The sequence below is a fragment of the Meriones unguiculatus genome, chromosome 15, assembly GCF_030254825.1.
Source record: "Meriones unguiculatus strain TT.TT164.6M chromosome 15, Bangor_MerUng_6.1, whole genome shotgun sequence".
NCBI lineage: Eukaryota > Metazoa > Chordata > Mammalia > Rodentia > Muridae > Meriones > Meriones unguiculatus.
In genome coordinates this window covers 75939238-75951657 of record NC_083362.1, presented here as the reverse complement: position 1 = coordinate 75951657, position 12420 = coordinate 75939238, and the positions used below count along the sequence as shown (strand labels likewise).

Here is a 12420-nt window from a genome sequence, read left to right as displayed (position 1 = left end):
TTCTCCTTCTAAAACTTCAGCGTCAAATCCTGAGTTGAATTACCTTAACACTGGGGTCTGAGCAAAGTCTCTGCCATGAGGCTCACCGCCTGGAGGACTTTCCCACATCCCTGACACTGGTTTGCAGGAAGAAGACAATTACCGTGATAAAAATTCTTTCCCTGAAACAAACAAACAAACAAACAAACAAACATCCCACTAACCCCAATTTCCCTGTCTCTAGCTCTAGACACGGAATGACAGATATACATGGAACCACGGCATCTTTAAAAAAGATGTTTCCCTAAACAACTTGAAACAGCGGGCCATGTTATCTCTATTGAGAATTTGCTTTCAGAGTTTTAGGGCAGCAAGATAAGCCCCTTAGGTTGGAACTGGAAGCCCTCAACCGGGTCTCCCTGTCATTGCCTAGGGATCCTGGGCCTTTGACAGGTCTGTCTACAAGGCTGGGTTCCTTAGATGGAGGGGAAAATAGCCTACCTCAATGGGAGAGCAGCAAGGCTTAAGGCCTCTCATGTAAACCCAAGGTAAGTAGAGTTTCAGAGGCAGCCTCTGAAACAGCACCTTCTGACGGCGCCTCCCAGGGCCACTGGTGGATTGGTCCTAGGCTTCTGTACTTGAGGGGAAACACCTTTGACCAAGCACAATGCTGCTCAGAGTGTAGACAGGCTGATCTGCTCTGGAAATCTGTAGTGACTGGTTAGAGATCTCTTCTTCGCAACCAAAACTCCGAGAGAAACAAGACTCCTGTCTCTAAATATCCATGGTCTTCTCCATATATAAAACTATTTGTCGCATTACATTTCTTGCAAGTTTCCTGAAGCCCCGTGTGTGGGGGTGAGCTAGCACAGCACCAGTGTGCTCCTTCTATCCCCGTCAGGGCCACTTCTTACCCTACTTACAGAGCGAGTCACTAATGACGGTTGTTTCCCAATGACAAGAGATGCCTTTGGTCTGGTCAGGCGGCTACGGGGTGGGGGAGGTTCAAGTTGTCACACTCACGCCCTGGCTCCAAGTCACCCAGGCTTGTTTCTCCTAGTCTGAAATACTCTACTGGCCCCCAGCTTGGGGCTATTCAGTACGGAACTTGGGCGCTTGCTGGGCATAGCAGCAGCTGTGTCCTCTTTCTGGGGTCTGCTATGCAGGTAAGTCCTCCTACCTGCCCTCATCGCACCTGGGGTCTGACTCATTTGGTAGCAGCAGAGAGTCTGCTCTGCTTATTGAAGAAGAGGTGCATGGACAGGAGGTCATTGTTGAGTCGGTAGAAAGACCTGAACCAATGTCTTCTTTTAAAGATGTCAAAAACGGTACGGCTGCAGACATAGTGTTTCTAGTGGATTCCTCTTGGAGTGCTGGGAACGACCGCTTCCTGCTCGTGCGACAGTTTCTGTCTGATGTTGTAGAGGCCTTAGCTGTGGGAGACAATGATTTCCATTTTGCTCTGGTCCGGCTCAACGGAAACCCACATACCGAGTTCCTGTTAAATATGTACCAAACTAAACAAGAAGTCCTTTCTCATATTTTGAACATGTCTTACATTGAGGGAAGCAATCAAACAGGAGAAGGATTGGAATACATAATTCACAGCCACCTCACTGAGGCTTCTGGAAGCCGGGCTGCTGACGGAGTCCCTCAGGTTATCATAGTATTAACTGACGGACAATCAGAGGATGGTTTTGTGCTGCCCTCAGCGAAACTTAAGTCTGTGGATGTTGAAGTGTTTGCAGTTGGAGTTGAGGATGCAGACGAACGAGCCTTAAGAGAATTAGCAAGCGAACCGCTCAGTATGCATGTGTTCAGCCTAGAGAATGCCACCCTACTTCATGACACAGTAGGGAACTTAGTGTCCTGTATACGTTCCTCTGTGAATCCAGAAAGGGCTGGGCACACGGAAAGCCTTAAAGACATCACAGGTAATGTCTTCACTGCCCTGCTGCTCTGTGGCTTCGAGCTTAGCAAAAACTGGCCTGAAGCACCGTAGTGCCTAGGAGACGCTGGGGCTAAGGGAAGAGATGTTCTCAAACTTAAAAACAAAGGCATGATTACTTTTTAATTTCCTTCAAACACAGCCTCCACCTGTACCCAAGAGATTTCGAAACAGCCAACATTTGAACTTTAAAAGCACATTCAAATGTGATCCCAGAATTAGTTTACCTTCCTTAAGAAGAAAGCCTTCCTCAGATGGCAGGCCTCCACCTGGGAACAGAGAGCACCAGGAAGCAGGGGCTGAGGGAGGAGCGGAAGCCCGTGTTTGTGTCCACTCCACTTGGTGGAACCTATTTTAAAGACTTGACAGAATCAGAGGACAGGGAGTCTTATTTCTGATGTGGCCCAAGGCTTTTTTTTTTTTTTTTTTTTTTTTTTTTTTTTTTTTTTTTTTTAGAGGGTGGATGACAAGCTGGGGAAGGGGCCAGTGCTGAGCCGCTGAGCCGTGGTGTCCCTGCCCAGGGTCCACACTGCCATGTCTTCTGAACCCTGTAACTGTAATCATGAGACTCTTCTCATTCTCAGACTCAGGGTCAGGAGCCTTACCAATTGAGCTACCCAAGCCTCTGACTCTTCTAATTCTAATTTCTACTCCAATGGCCTACTCACGGTCACCCTGGGAATACGTGACGTCAGGTGTCTGTCACATTGTATGTTCACATTTCACAGTGAGATGGGCAGACTCTCTCTGAATGGGCAGATTGAAGGGAGAGTCCTTACATCAATCATGCCTGTTGGCTTTTCTTCCACTTCTCAGCCCAAAAGACTGAGAGGGAAGGACTGTGACAAGAATGTAAATTCTAGTGCTCAACAGCAATCTTGCCTATGGTCAGGACTGGCTTCCTCATCAGCCATGGGTGGAGCGAGGCCACGAAGCAGGTGGGAAGGAGAATACTCCTGAGAAATGGGTGGGGAGTAGGGAGGCGAGCTGGGAGAGAGTCTTAGGTCCTCCACAAGAGAAAGGGTCTGCACCCCTACGAGTCTGGAGTGGGTAGCTGGGCAGCTCAGTGGAGTGGGCATAGGTGGAGGAGGGGCTGTTTGGAGCAGTGGCTGCAGAGATCCACCGAGGGCTCACACAGTACTCAGGAAATAACTGATGGCTTACGGAGATGCCCACTATAAACGAGAGCTTGTCAGCCAGGGCACTTCTCCACAGTGGGCCCTCCTAGCTTTTCTTTAAACTCCTCGGGTACGTTCAGAGTCAAACAAACTCCCGGACTGGGAGTTTTGAAAGAGGGAATCGCAAGGAGAGAAGATGTAGAACGGAAGTCACTCGGACCACGCCACACCCTCCCAGGGAGTTCTGGCAGGGAACAACCGAGTGAGATGCTAAAGGGAAGGATTCTGAGGATCAAAGCATGAGAGAGAGGACTAGAAGCCAGAGTACTCGGGACAGTTGAATATATCAGGGCTATAGCACAGGGTGTAGTGGGAGGGCTTTTGGGATTTCGGGGTTGGGAACTTGGAGGGGTTGCCAAGGAGGCTGGAAGGGCGGCCTAGGCATGCATAGAAGCACTGAAGAGAGGGCCCCTGGGTGAGAGGCTGAAGAGCTAGCTGAGAGTTTGGTGCTCATCAGGGTCATCCACACAGACATGAAAGTCTCTTCAGAGAGCTCTGAGGATGCAGTGTGGCTGCTAAGCACGGTGGGTGGCAGCTGGTTCTTGACAAGGGAAAGAATGATCATGCAGCTGGGACTCAGGCGGCATATACAGCCCAGAGGAAGAGGTAGAGGAGGCAAGGTTCACTGGCAGCTTTTCTCCTCTGCCGAAAGGATGGCCAAGGCAGAAAGTTGGAGGTGAGGCTTCTGGTGAAGTCAGTCTCCTACAATGGAGATGCTAAGGAGTGGGACGAAGAAGCAGTAGAGAAGTTGAGGCATGAGTCAAACACTCTAGGGGCGTGTGGGGGAGCCCAGGGGAGGCAGACAGAAAAGAGCCTTTGGGATGATAATCAGATCAACGAGCAGCTATGAGGAAGTCATGGCAGACAGGTTTCCTCACAGAGATTTAGAAAGCAGCAGGTGAAAAGAAAGGGGGTGGGTGTTAGCAGAAAGAAACCCGCTGCCGTGGACAGACAAGGCTTGGGTGCATAAGGGCTTTGGGACTAACACGTCCTAAGGACAGCCTGAAAGCTGTTCATCCTGCGGCTTCCTCCATGGTTCCCCATGATCTCAGCCTTGGTAGGATTGGGGTAACCAAAGTCTTCTAAATGACTGGGAGAAGGCAACCTTATCTGTACTTCTGAGCTTCCCTGCCTCCAGGGAGGGGCCTCTCTTCTGGTATTGTTTTGCAATTGCCAGGTAATAGGAAACATATGTGTTTTCTAGAGATTACCCTGGGTTTCAAAGGGAAGGACAAGGGGCACCTGGGGTAGCTGTCCGTGTCCACAAAGCGTCTCTGATCTACCCCTTCAAGAATATGGGTGTGATAACAAACTTGTTTAAAAATGTGATTATTTATAAAGTTAATGTCTTCACAAATTAATAAACACGAATAGATGACGCAGCTATTATACTGATAAAAATTGAAATAATCATAGTAAGAGCAAAGAGTCTACCAACTGCATATTTCTGTACAGCTAAGTCCTTTGTTTTTATGCCAAGAGAGCATCTCTGTCTTCTACGCCTAAGTCATGCAGCACCAGGGTGAAGTATTACTCTGTCATCTTTTCTGATTAACTGCACTCTGCAGCTCCTTCCTCTCACATCTCACTGCATGTTCCACTGCAAGACTAAAATAAGACAAAGCGAATAGCCAGGATCACAACCGTGAGCCCTGCACAAATTTTTGGAAAAGGCACATCACTGGTCTGACTAAGGTTGCTGCAAAGGGTCACCATTCTGAACAGATGCTGCACTGCTTATTAGTCAGGGTTGTGTTTTATGAAATCCCTTTGTCACCCTTTGAAGATGGGTACAACTGAGAAGTGGGACCCTTATTCTAAAACAAAAGCTGAAGGTGATTCTGAGGAGCTCAGCATACAACTTCTTTAAAAATTGTGTTTTGAGTAGGAAATCAGGGCATGATGCTTCCTGGGCACCTTAGGGCTGTTCCTTGGACGTCTTGATCACTTTCCATAGAAAGCGCCACAGAGGCCACGACACATGAGACGCAAAGTAGACAACTAGAAAGCTTCCGCATTTTACACTTTCGGGCAGATCCGATTTCTCTTGGGATTGGTGTTGGCCGCTGGCACGCCTCGCTGCACACCAGAACCCAGGGCTCCTGGGTCTCTGTGAGGCTTCAGCTCTCGCGGCTAACAAAGCATGCTCTGTTGTGTGTTCCATTATTGTATGTGTAAGAGGATCGTGGTTTTGACTCAGTGATGACAAATTATCCACCGTTTTATGACCTACCTCTGATGAGGTTCAGCCTACTCTCCCACCCAGAGAATTCTTTTGTGGTATTTACCACATTTATTTAATAGTATTACACCATTAGAAACTGCGTGCAAGAAGGCTTGGATAGATCAATTGATAAGGCCTCTGACCCTGAATCTGAGAAATTGCTACCAAAGAGTACGGAATAGTGGAAGTAAGGAAGACAGAATCATGTCACGCTGTGACTGAAGATTTTTATTGTCCATCTTGATGATAATTAGCCTTTTGAAAGGTCTAGATATGATGAGTCCTTCTGTGTCCTTTGAGTCACTGGCTTAGACCTGGAAACATGGAGGCATTTTATGGTGTACTCCATGTAATGGTGAGAGCCATTTTCATGGTTTGTGAAACCCTACTCTGTCCTCCCAAATCCTTCAGAAATCTTGTCTTTTGGCTGAAGACTGGCGACTACTTTTCAAACCAAGGGTCTGGTCTTACGCTGATTTTGTGCGAGAATCAGTCACTAACATGCTACAGTCTCAGTCACGTTGCACAGTGATTGTCCTCTTGTGGCTTGTGGGGAGAAGAGTGTAGGGAGAAGCAAAGGGAGAAGCAACATTCTGAGTTACTGCCGCTCTCTGTGCAAAGGATAAACCCTGAAGGGTTTTAAGTATGAAGGGATGGAAGAACATGCCTAAGCGTGCTTCAGCTCTCGTAAGTTGAGAGAAAAACTCCGGTTTTGTGAGATGAGACTTTTTTGTGTGTGTTTTTCTTGCACAAGGAAAAACTAAATTTAAATATAAAACCCTCACTGCCACTCAAAAGCTGAATGAATGGTCTTTTCTTATATTACATTGTAAGAATTATGCTTCAGACCCCCAGAGTATGAATATTCATACTCACACAGAGGACCTTTTTGTCCCCAGTATACCCTTAAGTCATTAAAGCACATGGTAGGGTGATTTTGCCTCACTTCTAATATAGAACAGTTTGATTAAGGACTCAAGTTGAGCCTCTGGACCCCCTGCCCTGACTTGTAGACTCACACCTTGCTTCCCTTTACCTGAGCCTCAGTGCAATCTTCATTTTCAGGAAGGGAATGGAAGGCCCAAGTTTCCATCACTGGGGTGAAAGGGCTTTGGCAACCATTTTTAGGTCCTTCAATGATGACAGTGCTGATTGGCTTAGGAGCTCTCAGCCAATCTTGGTTCGGCTAGGCGAGCCACTAAGATGTCATAAAACGAGGTTGGATAATTATGTCATGACTGGTTTCATGTCACTCTTCTTAACATCGTTCTTCATTATTTGACTGAATATAGAGGCAATGCCAAACAATCGTTTCTGGTCCCAGCCCCATGTTTGGATTCTGCACATCCATGCACCCGAGAGATGAACATAGCCTCCAACACACATCAAGGGATTTTAAAATGAAGACTTTAACTGGGTCTGAGTTTTGGGTCTCAGATGTGTGTGGAGTTGTCCATTTTGGTTTTTAAGAAACAAAACAAATAGTTATCCCAGGAATTAAATAACCTCTGGAGCTATCAGTCACTGGACCATGAACCTGGGCTTTTCTATCCTACGCTGTGCACTAGCATCAAAATTTTTATGATAACTTTACTTGAGGAATCGGGAGAAATGAGCACGAATTAGAAAGAACCTTTGGATTGTGTCAACCGTTTCTTCTGCAACATGGTGTCCTATAATGAGATGCAAGTATACTCCCCCCAAATATGGAAAAACTTCCAGATTTGATTTCTCCCTTGGAGTAAGATGTTTTGGAGTTTAACCGTGGCCACATCACGGATGGAAATGTTACAATGTGCCTATTTCAACCACGACTCCTAAGAAGTTGCCTCTTATCCACTCAGAATGCAGAACTAAGAGACTCCACACTCTTTGACCAACATTGTGTTTTGTGTGTCTGTGTTTCGTGTTTCTTATTGGTTTCCAAGGAAACACGTCAGAAAGCCGGGATGATGCATGTGGTCACTTATTCTAATGCTTTCACTTTTTTTTTTTTGCATTTCTTTCTTTTAAAGCACAAGACTCAGCTGACATTATTTTCCTTATTGATGGATCAAACAACACCGGAAGTGCCCATTTTGCTGTCATTCGAGACTTCCTTGTAAATGTCCTTGAGAGACTCTCAGTTGGAAATCAGCACATCCGAGTGGGGGTGGTCCAGTATAGCGATGAGCCCAGAACCATGTTCTCCTTGAACACCTACCCCTCCAAGGCTATGGTTCTGGATGCTGTGAAAAGGCTCAGCTTTGCTGGGGGGGAGATGGCCAATATAGGCCTGGCCCTTGACTTTGTGGTGGAGAATCACTTCACACGGGCAGGTGGCAGCCGTGCGGAGGAGGGGGTCCCCCAGGTGCTGGTCCTCATAAGTTCTGGGCCTTCTAGTGATGAGATTCGAGATGGGGTGGTAGCTCTGAAGCAGGCTAGTGTGTTCTCGTTTGGCCTCGGAGCCCAGGCCGCCTCCAGGGCGGAGCTTCAGCACATAGCTACCGATGACAGCTTGGTGTTTACTGTCCCGGAATTCCGTAGCTTTGGGAACCTCCAGGAGCAATTACTGTCGTACCTTGGTGGTGTGGCCCAAAGGCACATTGTCTTACAACCGCCAACCATTGTCACACAAGGTATGTATGCCCTTTTTTTGCCATCTTTACAGGAATGGGGGGGGTGCTGTGTGGTAATTGTCACAAAAGGAAGATGGGCACTGGTGTGATTCACCTTGGGAGAACCCGTAAGTACCCACAGCCAGTCAGGCAGCCTGTGTGTGGTCACTGAATTGTTCAGAAAAACCTAAAGATGAACAAGTGAGTGGAATGCTTTCTTAGAACATGGGTTTCAACAAAAACGTGGTCTTTAGGCTAATATAACAAACCCACCACTTTGAGCTGTTAGGCACCAATGTGTTATCTATCCATCATCCGGTCATCTTGAAATAGGCTTGAGGGATTTATCACAATTCTGAGAAAGCTACTCCAGGGTAAAGGTGTTGTCAGTGTGTTAGACATGCTCTCATAAATGTCTTCCCAAAAGCAGCAAAGGGGGCAGTGTCTGTTCCTGTCTCTGTGGTGGACATAAGAGGGACAATTGTGAAGGTAAGACTTAGCCGAGCACTGGCTGAATGGGGTATTTATAGAACATCCTGGTCCCATGCTGCCAAGTTTGGAACAAATTGCTTTGAGGGGCAGGTTTATCATCTATGCCGAAATGGAAGGCCTTCAGCAGCACAGTCAACCAGAGTCATGTAAAGAATGCAGCCAACCAATGTGAGATATATACACTTAAACATGGCAGTGAGGAAACACCAGAAAGGCTGCCTCTCTGAGAGTCCATCACAGATGGTGTCAGTTTCATGACCCTAGACAGGCAGTGGAAGCCACCCAGGAAGTGGGGACACAGTCGCCACCAAAGGCTTCACTATCTATAAACATCCAATTCACCTCTTGGTGTTGTCGACACATCGGGGTGCTCTCAGATCAGGCCTGGAATGTAAGACCCTGTCCCCAGTGTTCCTCAGCAGAGTATGGGCCCAGAGAAAATGAGCACATGGATGGGGCTCATGGGAAACCCTGGCTCACACTTGCAGCCTGTGATTCTTAGTTTTCTGGGTGGAAGTACTTGTCTGTCTAGCTATGGTTGCTAGCTTTATAAAGAAAGAGAAATAACTGATGTCATAAGTAGCTCTCACCCATTTTATCCCTGGGATTCCAGAGTGTTTTTTTTCTTAGTAAAAGGGGTAACCATGATTTTTGAAACAAATGTTTTGGCAAGCATTGGCATGTGTGAAATTAACAGCAGAACACTTTAAGGGCTAAATCAAACACTTTGAAGTTCCTCATTGGCTTCTGTATGGAGCTGACCTCTGCTTCCCTGCACTTTGTTAATTGGCTGTTAATTAGTCAATTACTTATTGTTAATTAGCCAAAGAATAGAATGGAATGGAATGGAATGGGATGGAATGGAATGGGATGGAATGGGATGGAATGGGATGGAATGGAATGGAATGGGATGGAATGGAATGGGATGGAATGGAATGGGATGGAATGGGATGGAATGGAATGGGATGGGATGGAATGGAATGGGATGGGATGGAATGGAATGGGATGGAATGGGATGGAATGGGATGGAATGGGATGGAATGGAATGGGATGGAATGGTTGAATAGCATATTCAACTTCCTCAGCTGAACATGCAGCCAGAATTAGGACAGCTTCCTTCAGACACATTTAAGATAGGGCTCTGGCGATAACAGCAGTTGTGGCTCAGGGCCACAACATCTTCACCTGATTTGGCCACCGGAACTAACTGTATGTGAGAACCTCTGTCCAGAGAAGGATCTTCGGAACACCAGCTTCAGAGGCCAGTCTGGTTGCAGCTTGTGTCCCATTTTGCTTTCTTGTTCTTCCTGTTTTGATGGGGACAGGGTGCAGAAGGGGGAGGCCAGCAGCCTGAGCTGGATACTCTGAGAGGAGACATCGGAGAAGGGACTCCAGGTCTGAGATCTGCTCTGCCAGGGTCTGAGCTGAAGCATTCATCAGACTGCCTTGGCATGGCTCTGGTGATTAAGGAGACAAGGAAGGGGAAATTTACAGCCCACTGAGGCCTCTCTGAGCTGGAATACGCTGGAAGCAAACTATTGCTCCATGGTTTAGAAACAGAATGAGTGCTATGACTGCCTTTGGAAGATCTTGCTCTGGTCCCAAGTCTTTTGTGATCCTGGCCAGATCATACAACATCCCTGGGCTCTGATTTCTTAAATCCTCATCAAAGAATTTGTACTGGGTGAAGATTTTTTTTTCTTCAAGAGAAGGTTCGACTTCTGTATTAAAATGGGTGGTATGCTGCCGTTAACTAGCATTTTAGCTCCCTGGAGACAAATGGTGGAGAAGAGGAGAGATACAGTTATTGAGTCTGTCACTTGTGAGCTAATGACCAAACAGCAATACATTTCTCAAGTGTGACCAGCTACAAGGCCACCAAATGGGGTTGTGAAAGAGAGGGTGGAGGCAGGGAACTTAAGAGAATGGATTGCAAAGTTGGAGGACAGAAATGAGCAGAGCAAAGGAAAAGTCGAAGGAAGGATACTCCAGGTAAAGGGCACAGCAGTCAGGATGGCCTTGCAAAGGTCACCTCCCTGAATTGACAGGCAGATGACAGCTGGAGAGCAGGGGTAAGGAACTAGAGTCTAACCTTATTTGACAGGCAAAGACTTGAGAAGCAACTGGATTAGGGGAGGGAGAGTCAGCAGTTACTACAGTTCGAGGGCAGACCCTCCCACTGGCAGTGAAGGGGAATGGGCAGAGAGAAGAGTCCTGAGGTGGTCCTTTTGGAGGATGGGTAGACCGACTTCCTGGAAGCATTCCATAGTGGCCTGCTGGTGCTGTCCCCCAGGTGTGCTCTGAGGTTCCAGATGTAGAATGTAGGCTTCCTGATTGCACTGTTTCTCCAGGAACACTTGTTTGCTGGGTGTTACATTCCAGGCAAGGAGAGACGTGCACCAATGAGGCTTTGCCAGGAGGGTTTGGGGACATGGGAAGTGAAGTCTGGTGAATTAGAAGCCCATGAGGAAAGGCTCAAGGTGAGGGTTGTGAGACCTTGAAGGGTTGAGTGGAGGAGAGGAAGGGTTGAAGGTCAGATTCGAGAACTCAGCAGATGAAGAGATGGAGTGTCAGTCATCTGAAAGAGAAGAGGCTGTGCAGGCAGCACGATGTGGGGAATTTCAGGCTCCATTAGTTCATAAGGTGTGACCTAGTGACCCCAGATCATAGGTGTGACCTAGTGACCACAGATCATAGGTGTGACCTAGTGACCCCAGATCATAGGTGTGACCTAGTGACCACAGATCATAGGTGTGACCTAGTGACCCCAGATCATAGGTGTGACCTAGTGACCACAGATCATAGGTGTGACCTAGTGACCACAGATCATAGGTGTGACCTAGTGACCACAGATCATAGGTGTGACCTAGTGACCACAGATCATAGGTGTGACCTAGTGACCCCAGATCATAGGTGTGACCTAGTGACCCCAGATCATAGGTGTGACCTAGTGACCACAGATCATAGGTGTGACCTAGTGACCACAGATCATAGGTGTGACCTAGTGACCACAGATCATAGGTGTGACCTAGTGACCACAGATCATAGGTGTGACCTAGTGACCACAGATCATAGGTGTGACCTAGTGACCACAGATCATAGGTGTGACCTAGTGACCCCAGATCATAGGTGTGACCTAGTGACCACAGATCATAGGTGTGACCTAGTGACCACAGATCATAGGTGTGACCCCAGATCATAGGTGTGACCTAGTGACCCCAGATCATAGGTGTGACCTAGTGACCCCAGATCATAGGTGTGACCTAGTGACCACAGATCATAGGTGTGACCTAGTGACCACAGATCATAGGTGTGACCCTAGAAGCAGGGTTTGGTGGATGGGAGGACATGCTCATTGCACTTGTGGGGGATTCTGATGACAGCCCCTAAGTCATTTAGAAGACTGAGAGATGAGAGGACAAAAACTGAAGCTCCAAGGACAGGGGACAGGAGTGGAGCAGATGGGAAGGCACTTCCTAGGATGGGGACAGGATGGCTATTTGAGAAGATTTGTTTGGAAGAGTGAGGGTATCCTTTCCCAACTCCCAAGCTTGGTGGGGGTGAGGGTGGGGGTGGGTCCTGGGATGTCCTGTTGGCAGTCACAGGAGTGAGGGCTGAAGGAGAGCATTCATAGCTGAGACAGCAGGAACTTCAAGGTCACTTTCTGAGAGACAATGGCCCCTCAAAGCTCTGGGGAAGAGAAAGGCTGGCTCTGTCGGGTCAGATAAAGAAGCGTTGGTGCATCCTTGAGACGAATCCCAAACAGGAAGCCAGAGAATGATGAGGTTTAACAACTGGGTGTAAAATGGTCCACAAAGCAGCCACTCCATCTCACAGAAATAGAAGTCCAGAGAAAGGACACAATCCTGAGAGGGTTCATCAGCTGGTGTAGAAGCATGTAACAGACACAGGAATCTGATTGTCCTTTGATTGGTTGGGACCTCTCTTAGTGCTTATCTTAATTGCCCGAGCACCATTCCAGGTGTGCCCAATCAGCATCTT

General features: G+C 47.5%; 1 protein-coding gene across 5 annotated transcripts in view; it reads left to right on the top strand.

The window, feature by feature from the left end:
• The window catches only part of Col6a3 (collagen type VI alpha 3 chain), an 83233-nt gene that overhangs the window by 16566 nt on the left and 54247 nt on the right, over nucleotides 1-12420 (top strand). For 2 of the 5 annotated variants that reach the window (XM_021657422.2, XM_021657423.2), the window contains exons 3-4: nucleotides 1296-1913; nucleotides 7345-7947. The exons of 2 other annotated variants lie outside the window; for them this stretch is intronic. In XM_021657422.2, coding sequence (XP_021513097.1) covers nucleotides 1296-1913; nucleotides 7345-7947 — 1221 coding nt within the window. The remainder of the gene's footprint in view (nucleotides 1-1295; nucleotides 1914-7344; nucleotides 7948-12420) is intronic. One more of the 5 variants, XM_021657424.2, reaches the window with a different exon arrangement.